General features: G+C 35.2%; 3 protein-coding genes across 5 annotated transcripts in view; 2 read left to right on the top strand and 1 right to left on the bottom strand.

Annotated features, from left to right (window-relative positions):
- Positions 1-22,416, bottom strand: part of LOC134542617 (GMP synthase [glutamine-hydrolyzing]) — a 417,842-nt gene that overhangs the window by 200,223 nt on the left and 195,203 nt on the right. The window lies entirely within an intron of this gene.
- LOC134542627 (uncharacterized protein CG7065-like) overlaps positions 1-22,416 on the top strand; it is a 135,484-nt gene that overhangs the window by 32,477 nt on the left and 80,591 nt on the right. For 2 of the 3 annotated variants that reach the window (XM_063387024.1, XM_063387023.1), the window contains exon 2: positions 20,735-20,875. The exons of the other annotated variant lie outside the window; for it this stretch is intronic. In XM_063387024.1, coding sequence (XP_063243094.1) covers positions 20,774-20,875 — 102 coding nt within the window. In that variant the 5' untranslated portion in view covers positions 20,735-20,773. The remainder of the gene's footprint in view (positions 1-20,734; positions 20,876-22,416) is intronic. 3 annotated transcript variants of the gene reach the window in all.
- On the top strand, positions 817-14,666 carry LOC134542628 (uncharacterized). The gene is made up of 2 exons (XM_063387026.1): positions 817-10,858; positions 10,950-14,666. Exons 1-2 carry the CDS (start codon positions 8,818-8,820, stop codon positions 11,201-11,203), a joined length of 2,295 nt encoding a protein of 764 aa, XP_063243096.1. The 5' UTR covers positions 817-8,817; the 3' UTR covers positions 11,204-14,666.

Here is a 22,416-nt window from a genome sequence, read left to right as displayed (position 1 = left end):
GATGATAGGTTGAGGAAGCTGTCAGTGTCGGCAGGTGGTGGGAGTTTGAGGGGATGATAGGGTGAGGAAGCTGTCAGTGTCGGCAGGTGGTGGGAGTTTGAGGGGATGATAGGTTGAGGAAGCTGTCAGTGTCGGCAGGTGGTGGGAGTTTGAGGGGATGATAGGTTGAGGAAGCTGCCAGTGTCGGCAGGTGGTGGGAATTTGAGGGGATGATAGGTTGAGGAAGCTGTCAGTGTCGGCAGGTGGTGGGAGTTTGAGGGGATGATAGGTTGAGGAAGCTGCCAGTGTCGGCAGGTGGTGGGAGTTTGAGGGGATGATAGGTTGAGGAAGCTGCCAGTTTCGGCAGGTGGTGGGAGTTTGAGGGGATGATAGGGTGAGGAAGCTGTCAGTGTCGGCAGGTGGTGGGAGTTTGAGGGGATGATAGGTTGAGGAAGCTGCCAGTGTCGGCAGGTGGTGGGAGTTTGAGGGGATGATAGGTTGAGGAAGCTGTCAGTGTCGGCAGGTGGTGGGAGTTTGAGGGGATGATAGGTTGAGGAAGCTGCCAGTGTCGGCAGGTGGTGGGAGTTTGAGGGGATGATAGGTTGAGGAAGCTGCCAGTGTCGGCAGGTGGTGGGAGTTTGAGGGGATGATAGGTTGAGGAAGCTGCCAGTTTCGGCAGGTGGTGGGAGTTTGAGGGGATGATAGGGTGAGGAAGCTGTCAGTGTCGGCAGGTGGTGGGAGTTTGAGGGGATGATAGGTTGAGGAAGCTGCCAGTTTCGGCAGGTGGTGGGAGTTTGAGGGGATGATAGGTTGAGGATGCTGTCAGTGTCGGCAGGTGGTGGGAGTTTGAGGGGATGATAGGTTGAGGAAGTTGTCAGTTTCGGCAGGTGGTGGTGGTCAGGGCCCTCCGATGCAATGTGAAGTAGAGAATCTGTTGCTGATCGTCAAGCCTGCTTTTATTAGCTTCATTGGAGATGTCTCTCTCACAGTCAGTTGTGTGAAGCTGTGTTCACTTGGCACTGTTGGGAAACAAATCATGGTAGTTCTGTCAGTAGATGATTTCTTCTTGTGGCTATCAACTGTGTGTTGCTTCATTTCGAACCATTCTTTTTGGATTGTTGTTTTCTAGACCAAATCTCACAGACAGCCTTTTAATTTATTCTGTTCCATGTGTATCAAATAAATGGATTTTTGGTAATGGAAGATCTGATGGGTCAAAGACTGATAGAAAAGAGATGATATCCTCATCAGTAAACTGTTTTCAGTGAGTGTATTTAGATACTGCAGATTAATGATCTTGAACTGAATACACTGGTCTGCAGAAAAAAAAAAAATTCTTTATTGTTTTCATGCATCATATTTGGTGCTCTTACCACGGAACTTAACATGCAAAAAAATACAGCACATAGATTTTAAATATAATGTCCATTTAATTAAAAAACGATATTATTTTAGTAACAACAGTTGCAAAAATGTGAAAAAAGACTACAGTCTAAGTTTTACAACGAAAAATGCTAATTTTACAGTTACAAGTTATATAAATATCAGTATATTTATCTATTTATCTCATTATGGTAATATAATTCAAGTTATTTTGTAGTTTTTTTTCTTTTTATCGTTTCCATCGAAGTTTCTCGGCAAATCGACCAACAAAAATTAGCAAGCATTTATGCTGACCATTTTCCATTTTAGCGTCTTTCAATATGCATAATACCCTGATGAAACCTTTCACAATGCTCATCTGATACGGCACCGAGATTTTCCGCAAAGAAATCTAAATGCGAGTCCAAAAAATGAATTTTGAGTGACATATTGCATCCTAAAGCTTTATAAGCAGAAAGAAGCTCTCGTATGATTTGTCGGTAGTTGTCAGCTTTTGTATTACCTAGAAAATTAAGACACACTTTAACAAAAGCCACCCGAGCTTTTTTTTCCAGCTTTTCTCAACTTCGAATTGAAAACTTCATCCCACATAAGCTCTCGTATTTGCGGACCTACAAAAATCCCTTCTTTCAATTTCGCGTCACTGATTCGAGGAAATTTTGTTTTGAGATATTGAAAGCCTGCACCATCCTTGTTCATGGCTTTCACTAAGTTTTTCATGAGCCCCAACTTTATATGAAGTGGTGGCAAAAAAATTTTGTCACTTGGCACTAGAGGTTCTTGAGATACATTTTTAAGTCCAAGTGTAAAGCTTTTTCTTTGCGGCCAAGTTTTCACTTTGTAATGTTTGTCTCTTGCGCGACTGTCCCACTCACATAAAAAACAGCAAAACTTGGTGTATCCTCCTTGCAATCCAGTAAATATAGCGACAACTTTTAAGTCAGCACAAATATTCCATAGGTATTGAGAATATTTTATTTTTTCAAGTAATACCTCCAGATTTGCATAATTTTCTTTCATGTTTGTTGCATGTGCTAGAGGCACTGATGGGTATTTATTTCCATTATGAAGTAAAACGGCTTTCAAACTAATCTTCGACGCATCAATAAAAAGTCTCCATTCGTCAGAATTTTCTGGGAAACTCGGTTCTTCAAGAAGCCCTGCGTCATCATTACAATATACTAAATCATTTTCTTTGGAAAAGTAACTCGTAAAATCTTCTTGTCTTGTGCGAAAATATGAGACACTTGTACTTTTATCCAACAAATTCCACTGTTTCAATCTTGATCCGAGTAATTGAGCCTTAGATTTTGATAGCCCCAAGTCTCTAACGAGATCATTTAAATCAGGTTGTTTAAGAAAATAAGGTTCTTTTGATGGGCTTGAAGATCCAGATAAAGCGTATGATGATGAAGATGTACAGGTAGAAATAAAACTCGATTGAGGCTATAGACCAGAAGTATTTTTATTTTCCATCCTCTCACTATTGTTTGGAGGTACTGGAGGTGAACTGCCTTCACCACAAGGAAGTGGTCTCTTTGCAGATGCGATGTTTGGATGTACAATCTTGTTTTTATCCTCGTGTTGATGTCATGCAGAAATAACAGTCATTTTCATGATTCTGAGGTTCACTCCAAAGCATTGGCATCGTAAACGGCATAGATTTGTGACTTCCTTCAAGCCAACCTCTCAACGTTCTTGAACAACTGTTACAGAAAATTTTTGGGAACCAACTTTTATCCCTCTCATCGATAGAGAATCCAAAATAAAGCCGATAAGCTTTTTTAACAAGATCTGTTATCGCATTTCGCTGTGTTTTTAGAGTAAACTCACCACAAATGTAACAAAAACAGTCGGTAGAATTCTTACAAGTGCGCGGCATTTTATAACCTGACAATACTGAGGTCACCATTCTTTTGTGGAATAAATTTTGAAAGGTTCTTGTTATAGATATTACATTACACAAATAACGAAGTAGCAACACATTTTTAAGTGCTCAGATATACACGTGCAGTCCTCTGACCCTTGTTTTGCTCTGGTATTTTACCAAATTGCTTGAGTGTCCATTTAACACATGTCACTTCATAACATTGAAACAGGAGTAAAAGTTATCACCGTGTGAACAAGGCTACTAAAATATTTTTGTTTGTGCTTTTTTTAAAAAAAAAAATTAATTTGCCAGTGTTGCTAGTCAGCCAGTGGTGAAGGCTGGTTTCAAAGAAGATTTGATTCTTATGCTGCGATAATGAAAAGTTTTTTGTTTGGTTTCTCGTGTCTTCGCTATTGAAATGAAAGGTATAACATGATTGAACATAACCTAACACACTTATGTGCTTATGCATTAAAAATGTCACATTTAGTGATTTTGAATTTTATACTTGACAAAAATTGTAATTTACAAATAAATTTTTAAATCACAGTGATAAATAAAATATTTGTAATTTCAATTTTTTGCGACAGGGTGATTCTGTGTTAAATTAGCACACACATTCTACCTGACCTTCTTGGATTTCAATAATTATTTAGTTTAAAGCTTACCTACATTAAAGAAATAAAGATTTTTTTTTTAATTTTTGAGAGTGGTTTTTTTAATTAATTTACAAAATTTACTAAAGTAACCCAAGTCATTTGGAAATGGTTAATGTTAGAAAGCCATGTTGGGCCCCATTTGTAAGTTTCTTTTATTGGCTTTCATATGATAAACTACTTGATATGGTTTGCTTCATTAAAAAATATCAAATAATGTGATGGAAGTTTCCCAATCTGGTTTTCTTTAGAAATGACAATTTAATAAACTAAAAAATTAAATCAATAATTGGTTGTACCATTATTATTTTACTTACTAATAATCATTGTGGGATCCTTATGGGTTCATGAGAGATGAGGCATAATTCTGTGGTATACGTTAAGAGCAGGTATTTAATAGTACCAATTTTAATTCAATTAATAACTTTTGACCACTCTGAAGTACGAGTATTGATATTTAAAGTACTTGCATACAAATACATTTATAAATAAGAATTGAAATTGTACTATTTATTACAATTTCTAACATGCATCACTTACATAAATGATAAAAGTATACTGGGATTCTGTTTTGAAGTGCTTTCATTGCACCTCGAATCAATGAAAGATTTGTGTGGCTTTGTGTGCTTGGTTGTCAGAAAGATCATATGATCACCTGTGCAAACCTTGCACTGGATGTATGCTGAATAAATTCAGAAAATATAAGGTGCGGTTGATTATCAGTTATTCAAATCAAAATATCAACATAACTAGTTAAAACATAATTATGTTAGTTCTTTTCTGTTTGTATTACAGATCACATCACATCACTGTTGGTTGTGTTTGTTGAATGCTTTAAATAGAAATACAAGTGTGGATGCTTTCTCTATGCCTAACTTATTACGTACTTTAGAATGCACAAATCCATTTGACGAGACAACTCTCTCTACATTCACTGAAGTAGCTTGTGCTGTAAGTAACCATTAAACAGAAAAAAACCATCATTAAATTTCTCGATTTATTCTGACTTCTCCATCACTCATAGGTTGTAACATGTGACTTTACTCCATTCTCAAAAAGCAATTCTTGGATAGGTAAGCTTTCTGATTGAAATTTAACAATTAATGGAAGCAGTGAACTATCGAGTACCTTGATTTTGGTAACTCAAGTGCTATGCATTTTTCTTCTTCAGTCAAATCAACACCAAATTATTTTTTTCTTTTGAATCCAGCATATAAGCTAAAAAATAAGCAGGTGTAAGTGCCATATAATATATATATTTTTTTAATTTATGTTTTACATTTTTATCCTTTGTGGCTTCCATTTTCATTCTTCCACACAAGAACTGACTCAGAAATAGTGCATGTATTTTTCTAAACTTCATCAAGGGATATGGCAATAAGGCTTCAAAACATAAAGTAAGTCCTCTCTACATTGTGTTCCAATGTCATGTTACAAATTTGGTTTTGTACTACTATATCAATAGTGTCACGATGTTCGTCTCAAATTGGAAATGGAGTTCCCCAACCTGTAATGTATGTCTCAAGGAAATCTTGCCCTTGTATTCCTGTGCACTACACTTGGGAGGATTGTCTGGGACATGCATAGTAAAGTGGTTGTTTCTGAATAACACATGCTCTCTCACACTTGGAGTGTTAAAGTCATTTACTTACAAATTTAATGTGATGATATTCAAATTTTCGTTATCTTCCAAAAGTTGGTGCATTTTCGAAATTGGCAGCATTATCAGTAGCAACGAAGCGAACCTTGCACCTGGAGTCCTCCTCACACATTTTTATATAATGTTGACACTTGTACAGCCGCTTCTGCCAGATAATTGGCAGTGTGATCATGACCATATGTGTCAATTTGGTTTACTAAATATACATTACCCGAAATGGTCGTAACCGTAGCACATCTGAAAAAGAAATGTTTCTCATATTAATTTAGTTCCAAATTACAAAAGGGGAAAAAGTATTATAAATGAAGACATTTCATCTCTTTTATTAACTCTGAACCATTATGGACGACTGGGTTACATGCTTTGCTAGTGCCAGGTTTTCAATGCTAATTGCATAAAGCTAGGTGCACGCGTGGGAATTAAGAATTCAGTATTATGCAGCCAGTGCCGCTACTGCACTGTCTTTGATGCACCAGGACAGTGTTGTGAGGAATGATTACAGAATAATATTAAACATTAAAAATAACAATTTTTTTTTTAGGCTATCAAAGTCATTAATTAAAGTCAAACTTCAATACAATGCGTGAAATGTAAACACAGTCTAAAGTAAAATAAAATATGAGCAAGCTTACTGATGATATTATTAATATGGACTTGTTTAAAATTAAGAATGAAAACTTCATATATATCTTAAATGACTTGGTTTCATATTATTTAAGAAATGTAGCAAATTTAACACAACCATGTTTCTGTTTAAATCAAGAAACAATATTACTCTTGATGAATCTTACCTACATCATATTCATTATCTTCAACTTGCATAACTGAACTTTCACATTTAGATAGGCGATTTTTCATTCTGAGGACTTGACCCTCAAGTTCAGTGCCACATATTTGCAATTGCCCTTCACACCTTTTCTCAACTCTTTAACTTCTTCAAACAAACATCCCGCTATCTGCCACTAATGTTGAACTGAACTCCAGCAAATATGCTGACTTAACCACAGAGAGGGTATTTCCCCACAGGAGGAGTATTCTCTGTAGAATGGGTGTTTCCCACGAATAGGGATTTACAGTAAAGTTGGGGATCCCTCTTTAATATTTTTAATTTTAGATGAGTATTTAGCAGGGTATGATTTATAACATATTAAAAAAAATTATTTTTAATATACTATATATATCATTCAAATTTAAACTACACTTTAATAACTATGAGATATCTGTCTGTACGTGTCTCAATAACCAAAATGCCCGGTAAGGTAAAATATTACTGATCTAACATTACTGTTCAGGCGATATAATCACTTAACTGAAATGAGCGCCAAATTAATTTAGTTGTATTTACCGAAATCTTCCAAATAAATAATACAATGTTAAAAGTAAAATATTTCAAGAAAAATAATTAAATGTTAAGTAATTTACAACTAATTAATTAATTGTATCCAAAATTAATGGTTGATACTTAAATAATACAAAAATAAAAAAAAATAATTTGCCAAACAGTAATTAACCTCAGGAAACAAAACTAGGTCATTTAAAATAGCACTAAGACTAATTAAACAAAATTTGTCAGGACTTCTGAGGGAAAATACTAAGTTTATCAGGAATAGTTGTGCAATAGGTATACGAAGTTAATCAAAGTTAAATTTAAATAAGAACTATACAAACTTTAACAGAAATCAATGATAATATGAAGAATTTTGTATACAACTAACCTATTTCTCAATATTAATCTATTACTAACTAAACACACATAGACCTGAAGCAACAACACATCATCACCATACATACAATTGTAGAAATATCCAATCAATACAAAATCTTCAAAATATTAATTTCTGTAGTCTTTCATAGCAGTGAACAGAAGCTGCTGAACTTGAAGAATGATGGATTCAGTCCTGTAGTAGTATACGTTAGAGTTATTTTAAAAGCAGCAAAATTCATCTAGCTAATCGTCTATTAATGTTTTTTTTTTACAAGTGTTAAATTCACATTCTTCAATCTTGATCCTTAGATATTCCTTTGAATTCGTTGTAGGACTTTAATTAATAAAATGTATCATCACATTACAAATGACAGTCCTTTTCAGCCTTCTAAATTCAATATATCTTCCAAAACTCAATGTTTTTAATAATCACTTCCATTTCTTTTTCCCTGCTCTTGTTCTACAGGGTGTCTACTGGTCACGGAAGTCATGGAAAAGTCATGGAATTTGGGGTAGGGTCACGGAAGTCACCGAAAAGTCACGAAGTTTGGAAAGAGGGCACCGATTTTTTTTTGTGGAGAACATAAATGTGATGTAACTCGCAAAAACCTCTGGAACACCTGTTTACTTGCCCTCCCTTCGATAGAGATAACGGCTGAAATATCCATCTTTCTCGCTATCTATCTCACTGCGCCGTCCGTAGTGTTTTTTCTTTGTCAAGTGCAAGCGAGGAGAAAAGAATACCGATCGATTACATGATGTAACAAACGTACGAGAACTATTGTGTACGTACTAGTACAATGGGACCATATATCTTACCAACAAGAGCAAACCCAAACATTAAGTGTAGGATAATAATCGTGTTTGTACCACGTGCGAGTATCATGGGACGCCCAGGGCTGACAAGCACACTTCGAAAGCTGTTGCGTTGTTAATTATTTATTTAAGGAACAGATATATCGTTTCCGCCCTTTTTTTTATTCAGTGAGGATGTAAGGTTTTGTATGTAGGAATATGTTTTTTTTTTTTAAATAATGACGCTGTAACTGCTAGACTGGTTCTCACTTTCACCTACGCTTCGATCAATGTTGGCAATATGTTATATGCTTTGCTCTCACATGAAACAACTGCGTTTGTTTGGATTATTCGCGGACGGTATTTTTTGGTGTCCTTGCAGTTATAGTTTATTATGTTTCAGCCAAACATAATTTATTATTAATAATATGCCGGCGTACAACAGTTTGGGGAGGTTAAGTTTATTTTTTTTTGATTTCGTGGCCGCTACGTTTTATGACGCATTATTTACAATTAGTAAACGGCCGGCGTTTTTTGTAATGATATTTCTTTGTGAAAGAAGTAGAAATGGGCCCCATTCTCACTAATTAACAATCGGTAATTTATTTTTTATTAAAATTACAGTGAGTTGGTTAAGTGTGTATATTTTCATGTAGGCCAATCTGTTTTAACCGCCCACAAGGCTCAATAGTTGTAGACTGCCCCACGGTTCACTATGTTGACAGTTTTTTTAATGAATGAAGTGTTTGTGTAACAGTTTTTTTACAAGATGCCGGGTAAGTGCCACTTCCAAGAGATGTGGTTGGAAGAAGAAGGATGGAGAACTTGGCTGAGAAAAGGCAAAGATAAATTTTTTGGTTTTTGTTCTCTTTGTAAAAAACAAATTGATGTGTCCCACTCTGGTGTGAATGCAATAAAAAGCCACGAGAAAGGCAAGAAGCATAGTGAATTTTCCAGTTGCCTGAAATCTGGAAAACAAAAAACTCTGTCTTCCTTCAGAGCTATACCCATGGATACTGACGGGCCTTCCATGAGTGTTCCTCAGGCTAATACACCCAGTCCATCTTTGCCAGAACCTAAGCCTAGCACGTCTGCTTCTAGCCAAGAACATACTGCTGAACCATCAAGGCTGTCAACTTTCCTAGTTAATGACAGTGTGACAAAAGCAGAGATTGTGTGGGCAACTCACTGTGTTTTCACACATGCTTCATCCCGCTCGGGAGAATTAGCAGTGAAGCTGTTTCCCATTATGTTCCCAGATAGCTCTCTAGCCTCTAAAATGAAAATGCATAAGGATAAAATTGCATACAGCATAACATATGGACTTGGACCCCATTTTGCGAAATGTGTGTCACATAGTGTTCAGAAAAGCCCATTTTATGCTTTGTCAATTGACGAAAGTTTAAACGATGTTTGCCAAAAGGGGCAAATGGACATTGTTGTAAAGTATTGGGATGCAGAAAACAGTTGTGTTTGTACAAAATATCTGACATCTGCTTTCCTGGAGCATTCAAAAGCTGCAGATTTGCTCAATAATCTTATTGTATGCATTGGAGAAGCTGACCTGTCTCTAGGAGGCTTGGTGCAAATTGCAACTGATGGACCCAATGTTAATTTGAAACTGATTTCCGACCTGAAAAGTTACATGAGATGTACTCTTGACAGCGAAAAAGAAATCTTGGACTTAGGCACCTGTTCATTGCACATTGTAAATGGTGCATACAAAACAGCTCATGCAAAAGTTGGTTGGCAACTTAATGAGTTTCTTAGAGCACTTTACAGTCTTTTCAAGAACTACCCATCTCGTCGTGCAGTTTATCAACAGATCACTGGCTCCAGAATGTTCCCGAAAAAGTTCTGTGCCATACGATGGACTGAAAACTCATCTGTGATGAAAAGGTGCTCAGAAATTATTCCACATCTGAAGAAATACGTTACAGACAAAGAGATTGAAAAGAATCCTCCAAACTCCCAGAACTTTCATGTGGTAAAGAAGGCCTTGTTGGAAGACCCAGTACTAGAAGCTAAGCTACATTTCTCTGCCATGATATCTGAAGAGCTGGAAGAATTTTTGACATGTTTTCAGAGAAACGATCCCCTACTGCCTTTTCTTTATCAAGAAGTTTTCCAGTTGATGAAGAACATTGCGAGTAGAGTGTTTACAAAATCTGCAATGGAAAAGGTTGTTAGTGCATCCCAGTTAAAACATTTGAATGTCAAAAATGAGACTGACCTAAGAATGCCAGATTCTATTGAAATTGGTTTTGGAGCAACATTTTGCCTAAAGAAAGTAAAAGAACTACACTCTCTTAGATTTAAAGCAGATTGCAAACAGTTTTTGTTACAGTTGTTTTCCAAGCTTGAAGAGAAAAGCCCTTTAAGGAAGCGAATTGTGCTTGGGTCCACTTGCTTATCTCCTTCAGTGATTGTCAAAGATGTCAGAACCTCGAGGGCCAAGATTGCCATTGAAGAACTTATTTCTCTCAATCACCTGTCACCAGCAGATGGGGATGTTGTGTTAAGAGAATATGCTAAGTTTTGTGCACTTCCTGATGTTCTGAAAGCAACAAAGTTCTTTAACTGGAAAAAGTATAGCCTAGATAAGTTTTTGTTTCAACTGCTAAGCTCGGCAATGGAGAATGCCCATAACCTGTTTGTTTCTTTCATTCAGCGTTTTTTGATTTGCTTTCATGGTAATGCAGCAGTTGAGAGAAGTTTTTCTTTCAATAAGGAGTTCTTAGTGGAAAATCTTCAAGAGAAATCTTTGGTTGCCCAAAGACTTGTTCATGACCATGTGTCTTCTCTTCCAGGTGGGTTTAAAAAGAAATGCTTTCTGAATGTAAGTTAGACTTAAATATTTCTTTATCAATAATTTTAAATCTCAAATTTTTTATTTTACAGGTGGAATTGAAACTTTTTCTCATACTATATCTAAACAGATGATTTTAAACTTCAGAAATGCTGCATCAAAAAGAAGAGATGACCTGATGAAGAAGAAGATTAAAGAGGATGAATCTGTGAATGCAAGGAAAAGAGCAGCACATGAAATTACGCTCTTAGAATTGAAAAAGAAAAAAGTGCTGGAAGAAAAGAAAGAAGAACTCTTAGAAATAGACAGGGATTTGAAAAAACTTAGGAACAAAATATGTTTATAAATGACAGACTATATTTCAAATACCTGTTAGTTTCGCCTATTTATTTATTTGTAAATTAAGTCATTATCGATTATTTGGATTTATTTTTCATTACCCTCCAAAGCTGCTTAAAGTAAAACTTTTTTAAGGTCAAGTTTAGCATTTTAAACTGCATGTGATCCCATTTATTTAACAATAAGCTTAACCGTTGATAAGTAAACTAGACCTATATTCAATATCCGTTTTAATTTAATACAATTTTTAGTAAAAAAAAGTCACCAAAAATGACAGAAAGTGGGCTCCAAAAGTCACCAAAAGTCACTGATTTTTGGAAAGGAAGACCAGTAGACACCCTGTTCTAGCCCTTTCATTCCCTCTGATACCATATGGCAACACAAATTTTAAACCTCTCTTGTGAATGCAAATATAAAGGAAATTCTGTTTTTCAAATGGTTGCCATATGGCCACCTCCTCAAAATGTATATAAATTTTATTAAATTTCTTTTTTTAATATAATTGTAATTCTAGATACATATTCATCCGTATTTTACCTAAGAATATTTTTTTCATTTTCAATAATTTGGGAATGAAAGGGCTAGAACTAACATTTAATTACAAAGAGTATTTAACATACAAGTTTCCACAGAGATTTTATGCACAAGTATAGAGTAATGCTGTAATTTATAATAAAAAAGTATAACTGATGTTAACAAAAAAAATTACACTTTTTAAATCGTCTGTTGACTAAATACAGTACAATTTCATTACAATATTCAGATAATTTAATTTAAATGATAAGATTTTTATTACTATATAATTTTTTGTTCCTGTAAATCTCTAGAAACAAACTTTTCAGAGGAATTAGACCTTTCATTAAAAAAAAATTAAGATATTTTATTTAAAAATACAGTATTTAAAAAACTTTTTTTTAAACCACTTGGTTTAAACCATTGTGGTTTAAATCAGCAAAACCTGTGAGACATGCAGCCAACTTTGAACATTTCAACTACCAGCCCGAAACAAAATTATTTTACCTGAAAAATGGGGCCATATTATCCCAGCATTGTTGTCGCTTTGTTCAGTCGAATTAACTTAAGGCGATTGGTGCATGGAAAATATTACGACAAAACTAATTTAACTGTACATATTTATTTTTGATGCTTCTTTTTAAGACATAATATACCTAGGATATTTTTAATAAACTTTTTTTTACTGAGTTATGTCATTTTAAATGCATTTATTTTTATTCCAAGCCAGAATTATTTAGAAAACACATAATTATGTTAAACTTAAGTATAGTTCAAGAAACGAGTGTACGAATAGGTTTCTGCACATATAAAAGTAAGAAGAAAAAATTTTCATCGTCAAAATTACAGATTAATATTGACAATTTCCATTGATCACTGCTGGACTACTTCAGAAGCGATTTAAAGAATAAATTTAAATGAAAATGAAAACATAATTGGCAGAACACTATTGAGTTATGTATATATTTTCATATCCTTTTGTTTTTGATACGATCCGACTCAAAACATGCCCTCTGGAGTGACAGTTCTAGTGCTGCGTGTAAAACTCTCGCCGCCGGGAAGAATGTCCCCGCGACGTGGCGCTGAGGGCGGCGCTTGTCGCAACCAGGTAGTCCGGCGGAGCTCCGGCCGGCGGGCCGCAGCCTGCGGGTGGGGAGGGAGAAGAATGGGGTGTAGAGGGATGACGGAGAGGAGACCGAAGAAACGGACTGTCAAGGTCGCGCTCATGGAGCTAATATACAGTAATACGCGAGGTGAAGCCGGGTATCGGCTTCCTACGCTGAAAGAAAATGAAAAAGAGCCAAACTCGCCTCGCACGGCCGAGAATCCTCCAAACTAAACTCGCAACAGCTCCGAAACTATCAAAACAATCAAACTGAAAATTTTACTGGAGTATCTATAAACATTTTCCCCACATCGCTTTAATATTTTTTTCGAAACATGAATGCTTTCATTTTTAAAAATTAAATACTTATTTACTGCCAAAATTTTTTGTGATTACGCAGAGTAAATTACAACATCGAGGAAAAATTTTTGTTTGCAATTGTAAGTGGGGGACACTAGCGTATGAAATAAGGAAGAAGCTTCAAATTTTATTTATATACCCCTTTTGACGCATTCAACCCCATACTTTTATTTTTACAGGGAGTTGAAGTGGGAATAATTTTTCAGTGGGTAACACTACCGACATATGTTTTCGGAACGCACTTCTTTTTGTTATTATACATCTGAAAATTTATAATTTCATACACAACGTTTATAAAAACGAATTCTTACTTACCTCATTTAATCTATTACAAACCTCTTGTAATATACGTGTATTAGTAGAAAAACCAACGTAACATGCAAACCTTAGGTAAACACTGGTAGAGAATTGTTTGGAATAACTGTAATGCTATGCATATACTGACAATGTAAGAAACTTCCAATTTTATTAATTGTTTGCATAAGAATTAATAATTTTAAAAAAATCATAGAATAGGCCTAATAGACTGAAAACCTTTCACGTAGTTTCAAGTCGCGTACATAAAAGTTTTTTAATATATATAATTACCAAATATTGTTGAATATATTTAACATTTTTATACATGTTACAACACACATATAATAACAAACCTATATAGTATATAAAAAAACAAACGCCAAATTTTAGCATTTTGTATTTCTTTTCTCTGTGTGAATAAAATAACAGTTCTTAACGTAGTTGCTAATACTGTACTATATTTCTAAAAAAAAATTACGAAAACCCCTGACATCGTCACCATAACAATGATAAATTTGCAAAATAATTAAGGCACATTTTTTAATGCTACGAAGCACACTCTTAAGAGAAATGTTTTAAACTTATGTTGGGATGTAACTAATATCTTAAAAGCATTCTGAAACCGTTACTTTGAGGGAAACCTTAATACACCGAACACCATACCATCCTTTAATCGAGTACGATTTTCGCTTCTTAAGACCCATTTGTCTTCAAAATGCACTGTACTGTGTAAGTAATAAATCAGTCTTAAAATCAGTTAATTAATTTATCTTCCTATTTCGTATTCTAATTGAGATAAATATCAGATAAGCATGTGTTACTTGTATCACGACATCAAGGTATTATTTATCAGTAATTAATATTTCATTTTATTTTTTTGTTAACTAATGTGCATAGGGCAGTGCACTAGACATCACTACCTGTGTGTAGTGTTGCGTTACACTTTTTAACGCATTAGAGTTTACATAAAATGATAAATTCAAAATTTCGTTTAAAAGTATAAATATCAGCGATCAATTTAATTAATGTCCAGTATAACTCAGTCAGTAAAACATTCGGAAATATGTATAGGACCTGTTAACCTAAATATTTGTTAACAGTTAAACTGAACTAAGATGTGTTAGAGTGGTTTTTTCTCTGTCCGTATATTAGAGGTATGGAACATCAATAAATATAGTTTAAAAAACTAAAGAAACATGCTTTTAAAGATTATCAAACTAAAAAGTAAAAAATAATTTTAAAATTTAATTTATGACAATAGTATATAAGCAATACTAGTATAAATGAGAAAAAAAGCTTGAGGCGCTTTGTGCCATATTTTTTGTATATTAAGCGCCCCATGCTTTTTTCTCATTTATACTAGTATTGCTTATATACTATTGTCATAAATTAAATTTTAAAATTATTTTTAACTTTTTAGTTTGATAATCTTTAAAAGCATGTTTCTTTAGTTTTTTAAACTATATTTATTTTTAACTTTTTGGTTTGATATTCTTTAAAAGCATGTTTTTTTTTAGTTTTTTAAACTATATTTATGTATAATTATCATAGGGAAATGAGTTACCGACACTACCTATTACCATCTGAGATAACTATTTGGAGTTGAAACGTCACAAAGAAATGGTAAAGTCTCTCCGAATCATTTACAGTTAGATGTATGGATATAATCTTAGAATTTACCAGAAAAAAAAACATTCTTTATTTCCTGCGTGGCCGGGAGTAGAACACACGATCGCTGAATCCGTAAGCTGACGTCTCAGAAGTCGCGCGCCTTAGACCACTCGGCTAACGAACGTGATGAAATTGGTGGGACATTTTACAGTGATGAGCCACTCACTCTTAGTCGAAAGAGTTACAGACGGACAGACAAACAAACATACAGGTGAAGCTAATATAAAGGATGTAATAAAATACGCATCTGTCGCCCATTTACTTTAAATACAGAATTATAAACTACATATTGTGAAAACATTCTGCAGCAGTTTTTGCTGAACGGAAAAACACGGATGAGAAGACAGACAAAATGTGTTTGGTAAGTGATTTTTCGTCAAATGAAATGGAACAGGACAGTGCTTATCAGAATGAAATTACAGAACTACTTTTGTGCAAGGAAATGTATTTTACAAAGACATTTCAAGAGAAATCACCTTTAAATGAAATAGATCTTGCTGACATGGAAGAAATAGACTTAGATTTAGAGGCCAGGCCCCTTTCAAGTGACGAAATTTCTCTTGAAGGGCTGAAATATGTTTCTGGCTATATAGCTCACAGTTTCAGAAATAAATATCCTGACCTTGGCACTACGGATTTCAATTCGGAGGACGATAGCTGGATACATGTACAATCAAAGGGTAACTTAAAATGTCCCACTAATGAATTTTTTGAATTAATTAAGATCGCTGAAATGTGTTTTGATAATATTCATGGCAACAATTTGTGCAAAAAAGAGCGGATTTTTGAATCACTGACTAAAATTATTTGCTGAACTACTGAAAATAAATATCCAGAAGAAGTTATATACTGTTTTGTCAGGACAAGAACGTATATGCGTATCAAGTATTTGAACATGAAATATTTTAACGAACAAGACCAAAAACGCAAAGAAAGAAATAAGATGAGGAAAACTACCCTCTAAGATTTTTCAGTGTGATAGTGTCCACTTTCCTTCACCATAATATGTATGTTCATAATTTATTTACGATGTTTTTTAATTTCTATATTAATTTAAGAAAAGCATTTATTGTGAATATCGCAGCAATTATGTTGGGCTTAAGGTATTTATTGTATTCCAAATATTGAGTATGTCATTTTTATTGCCTTTATTAAAAATAATATATATATTAACAATGTAACAAAATTGCGATATTTTTGTATTGCTATTGCAATTTCGTTTCTTGTAAACATTATTGTCGACTTTTTCATATTGAAATTAATTTTGCTATAGGGTTGTTTGTATTTTAATTTTACAGTTATAAGATTTTTTATATGTTGTTTACTGTTTACAAACATTTGAAAAATATTTCCTTAAACATATTTCCATTTCCATGGCAATAGTCTTGTTAGCTTTTCGGGTAACTCTTCTACATGGATGATAAGATGGTGCGACATCTAAAACATATCACACCACCTTTACATAACTATAAAACTAAGAGGTGTTTTCTTTACATAATATTAAAGCACAATGCTTCCTTGTGGCGTAGGTGATTTAGAATTTCCATTTATCTAGAAAAATGGGTTTTCAGAATGTTTTTTAACACACAGTGTTTGGGAAGGTTTTTGAAGAAAAAAATTGACGACGCGTTTTATTTTTTTGCAGCTGAGTTCGGGCACTTGCATGAAATATAATTAATCCGTAGGAAGCGCAATGGTTTAAAGTATTGATGTTGAAGATTTGAAAAGATTTATTGAAATAGTGTGAGAGAATGAGCGAGTTGAGTGAGAAGAGTGCGGGAGTGGCCACATGACGTCTGCGCAGTTGCGGACAAATAATCCATTCCGCCTCACCATGGCGAAGAATGAGTGAAAGAGAACTCTGATAAACCTTTCCCTCCTCCGGGCACGATAGAACCTTATCGGCTGTGTGTTAGAGGGAGAGCGAGATACAACCTTCGAGGTTTTGTTAGTTCCCGTTAGATGGCAGGCCGCAGAGCGACCACCAGCGACACCCTTCCCGTATGAAGGCCATCTCGCCACTGACGAGCTGGAACTAAGCTCCTGACCTCCCTACATAGTAACGGTCACCCACATAGGCATCTAGACTCTTTAGTGGTCATATGATACAAAATTCATTGTTTTCGGGCCTGTGATCGTTTTTTACCGTGCACCAATCGCCTTAAGTTCATGCAATCTATGGTCATCGAATCCTGGTTTATTTTGGTGCAATGTTCAGATTGCTATTACTAAGATAATTTTTGAACTACGAACAGCGAAACTCTGAGAGGCACAATGGTGCACCTGGGGCCGGTTGCACCAATAACTGTTCGGATCCGAGATCGTAAGATCTTTGTTTCAGTGTGATCTCAAGTCGAATCTGAGATCCAGTGTATATGTGTTGCACCAAAGTGAACTTACGAGTTCAGACATTCGATCTCACGATCTAGGTTTAGGTTGGTAAAGATCGATTGTAGAATGAAAGCAAGTTTTCTATTGGCTGCTGAATTTCGTCTAGTCACAGAGAATTTTATTTAGTATATTTGAAGTTCTTGCTGTAAATGTTGGCTTCGTGATATTTACATACAAGCCTATTTGTTTATTGATTACAAACTTGTGGTCGGTTGTGAGTTGACTGGGGTACACGCGGGTACACATGACGATGGAAAAGAAAATTTCAGTACCTAAAAAAGGTTTTTTCTCTGAAAAAGATAATCATCCTTGTCGATTTAGTGCAAGAAAGACTGGATATTTTAGAGTGTAAGATAACTGATGGCGTGTTTTGTAAGCAGAAGGAAGAATCTTGGCAAGAATTGGCATCATATTTTAAATAACATTATGATGACAATTACCGTACTTCGGGCATACCTAAAAATATATCGGCCTAAATTTCCTGTAAACTATTGTAGCCCATCAAAATACCAATTGTAAGCAAACCAGTATCTATGCGAACACGACTACAAAACACAACAAACCAACGAAAAATACAGAAGATCTCGGATCCAACTGCTCTGAACCATCAATTTCGGTGGTTCAAACAGAGGTTCACCTCAATCCTCTGTTAGAAGGTGAACTCGAATGGTGCAATCCGTTTGTGTGTCGATCCTGGTTCATTACCTCTTCTGATCTCGGATCGACCAGCGATCTTCAATGGTGCAACCGGCCCCTGGCCATAAGAAAGTCTTTTTGGTGGTGGCACAAGTTCAGAAAGGTCTTCTTGTTTTATATGGTTTACCAGATCCATCTGAAAAATATAATGTCTTTATGGGAGTTTCTTTAATCTCTGTTCCAAATAGTTTTAAAATATCTTCTGAAACAAGTAGACAATAACTGTGTTATGATGTTCCAGACAGTTAGAAATCACAATAAAACTTGGGTTTTGATTTTCCCTTCCAAGTCCTTGTAATACACCACAAATGTGTGACATTGCTAAAGGCTAAATCAATCATGCCATCAATACCTAACGTCCCAGAGTGAAACCCCCCAACCTTCCCACACAGTACAGGTTGAGATATGTCACCAGCTAAATTCATTTACGTTATGCAGGTAAACTAAAAACAAAAAATTAATAGAAATATAAGTGTGTCAGGTTGAATTTAAATTAAAACTGTGCTGATTTGACATGGAATTACTGATACTGGGTTCATACAATTTTTAAATTCATAAATTTGTGAAATTATTTGTGGGAACATGCATACGGTATTTAAAAAATTATAATACAGTTTTAGGCATTTCTGAGCTAGGCCTTACAAACTACCAAATAAATAAATAAAATAAGTGAAAAATTACCAATTAAGCAATTGTAATTTAAAAGACTTCTGTGTAGCTTAGAAAATAAATCTAACATTGTGGCGCAATGTCTTGCTGATGACTCCATGTATGCGTAGAACAGAAATGTGTCAAGTATGTACATGGTACATTTCATGGGATGTGCTGTTTATTGGATGAAATACTACATTTTTAATGTCCTATGTTATTCTTGTGGTAGTGTTATAAAGTACCAACTTGCCACTGCTACTTCCTCACTGCCTTGCCTTAGTCATGATGTCGAGAGAGGCGTTAAGCTGTAACCTACCTCTTAGTATTCTTACTATGGAATGGCACTTAATTTTATTTCCACAATCCAGTAGACACACTGCAACAACAAATTTCTCGTTCAAACCTGCAGCAGTTAAAATCGCAGTCTACTTGCAAGCCTACATATTGTTCCATGATTTAATTTGAAAACACACATGTACACAAAGTGATACACACATACTGAGGCTACTGTAAACAGTCCAGTCCACTAAATCTAGCTCAATGGTCTGTCTGTTGCATATGTGTAAACACTTGCAATATCTTGCTTGGTTCCGAAATAAAGGTTCTGTTTGTAAAATTAATACTTTCAACGAATTATGAAAGAAATAAACTCTCTCAAAAACCTTTACTGTTTCAACTTGTTTTATTCTTGACTGAAAATTCACAAACCACAGTGGCGACCACCTCCCAACCATGATACTGTTCGCAATTATTCACAAATACATCAAAAAACTGAAGTGTGTTGCTTCTAAAACATGTTACTTTTCAGTGGTACCAAAATGTCCCATGAAACAAAGATTATTTGTTTCTGATAAAACTTTCAGGCCCTAATGCTGCATGTTACAACCAAAGCACTCTGTCCTTGGAATGAAGATGAAAAAATCAGTTTGCCTCATTCTGGGCTTTTGCCATGGTGAACTAATTTAAAAACTAAGTTCCAAAAAATTTCCCCAATGGGGATGATTTTAAATTGTCCGTCAACTACATTATATTGTAAACCACACCCGACACTCCCTCTGAGTACCACGACAGTGGCGGACTCCTACACTGAGAAGGACTCCCCCACGACATAGCCAAAAACTGATCCCAGGCCAGCGTTACAATTATATCCAGTATCAAGACTCTATTTTCATCATCATCCATCATCATCTATCAATCATCATCCATCATCATCATCCATCATTATCATCATAATACTGACATATTTTATCACCCAGCTTCCAGACAAAAACAGTGACAAATAATACCTTAAAAATTACACAGACACACATTAAAACTAGCCAAATGGCATATGTAAAATTAACATTTATTGACTTTACAAAATTAAAGCTATTAAATTATCAGAAATACTTGAAACCATGAACTAAAGTAAAACATCAGGACAACACAAAAACCTCTAAATGGACAAATGTTATTTGCACTATACCATAAAGCTAACTAAGTATTGAATCTGATCATAAAGGATTATATTTTATATGTCGGTGGCATGGCCTGTCGCAACAATACATGCATTAAATATTTGTGCGTCTGATATTTCTTTGGCAATATTGCATGAATGTAATGAATACCCATGCCCTTGTTGGGTTACATTCGTGGTTGAGTGGCTTCTACGTATCGCAGCGAATGGGGGTAGACGCTGAGCGGATTGTAACACCGACATGTGCGTTGTCTCAGGGCTCTAGTTGGAGGTGCGAGCGTTGTCTCAAGAAGCTGCCCAGCAAGGCCTGTGTAAGTCGCACTGCTATTGTTAACTTGCCACGACACGCGATGGCCGAGCCGTCGCCGCTGCTAAAGCACGTGTGTAATTATTTTCAGTGCGGTCGAGTTTGAGACGACGCGGTATCGGTGACCGTCATGGACAGGTACAGTAAAGCGAGCAGCCGCCACTCTGAAGACTATGATGAGTTAGACATCGAAGGAAAAGATGATGCGGTCGACGACAAGAAGAAACTAAAGGTAACGTTGGTAGTTAATGTAGCTTGAGTACATGTTTGGTAAGATGCAGTGAGCCATGTATATTTCTGTGAATATAAATAGGCTTTATGTTGACTTGAGTATATTGCTTGTCTCTCAACTTGAGGATTTTTATTGGTCCCTCAAACGCTGCTAATAAATCTTTGTAATAAATTCTGTGTTATCAAATGAGTTGTTGTTGGTTCTTTAATATGTATCTGTGATCATTCGGGGGTTGTATATTTTTAAAATCGTTATAGGCTTTTTTTTAAATTTTGGTTTAAGTTGTCCATAAAATGTGTAGGTACAGTTTCATGCACTAAGATGAAATGTACAGAGGGCTGAAGCGCATGAGCAAATAACTGTTCGGCTTGTGTCTCGCCCAAGTTGGTGAGTATGCGTCGGAATGTTGTCTGGTCTGGTTGTAGTGTTGCAGGAGAGTTGGTTGGCTGTAACATAGTTCTTGTGTTCTAGATGTGGAGCGCTACCGTCGGAAGTAGCGATGTCATTCCGAGGTGCTACAGCTCATGTTTATCACTCTTTCACAGATTATGTGATGGAAGTAGAGAGCACTCTACAACAAGCTTACTTTGAGTAGTACTTGCTTCTCTTGAGCTATTTTAGTGTATAAGGAACAGGCCCGCTGCAAGGTTGTGAGAATATTATAACTCCATCCTGCATGTGAAATGTTTTCTTGAAAAAAAAATTGCCTCTCGTATAATTAGTGTATAGTTAACTAAGCACTTGCAAAGTCTGGCTGGAATCCTGTTGTTTGCAATGAGTCCACTACACCTACAAATAAATACTAAGAGTTAAAAAGCTTTTACAAATAGCTTGTGCACAGTCAAGAAGTTTTTTCTGAGAGGATTCTGTATTGAGAATGTTAAGATACAGCCCAGTAATCAGAATGTTTTTTATGAAAAAGAATAAATATGATGTTATACAATGCCTATATATTAAATTTTTTTTCTTAAATGCTATGATAAAGTACCTACCGTGTATGGAGATGAAAATAATTTTCTCTGCTAAGTATCTAATTTCCAAATTCTTATTTCTAACTAACATAAATTTTAAAATATATATTTGTTTGTGTTCAAAGGAAAGCTACATCAAATATCAACTGAACAAGTCAAAAATAGTTTGTACTTAATAAGTGTTTCATAAATGAATGTTTTAAACCTATCTCTGCCATCTTGTTTAAAAAAAATGGCAAAAAACCAGAGTCAATTTTCATGGAATATTTTTTTGTCATGTTCAGGAGAACAATTTGAACAATTAATGGGGAATACCAGCATTTTCTCTTTATAAGTACCTTTACAAATAGTAGTCTAGTTAATAGTCAATACAAAATCAGGAGAAGAAGCTGAATGTCAGAGTGTGTGGAAGTGAAGTATATTTAGTGTGTTACACAATACAAGATGAGTACTCGATAGGAATCTCACTGTCACTTGATCAACACATGAACACATCTCTACCGACCGTCGTCCAGACAGGACGTTGCAGTCCTCCCTCTGATTGTAGTGAAGTGGGGTCAGGTGGGGTAA

This window comes from Bacillus rossius (genome assembly GCF_032445375.1).
Source record: "Bacillus rossius redtenbacheri isolate Brsri chromosome 9 unlocalized genomic scaffold, Brsri_v3 Brsri_v3_scf9_1, whole genome shotgun sequence".
Lineage (NCBI taxonomy): Eukaryota > Metazoa > Arthropoda > Insecta > Phasmatodea > Bacillidae > Bacillus > Bacillus rossius.
This window is presented reverse-complemented; position numbering and strand designations above follow the sequence as displayed.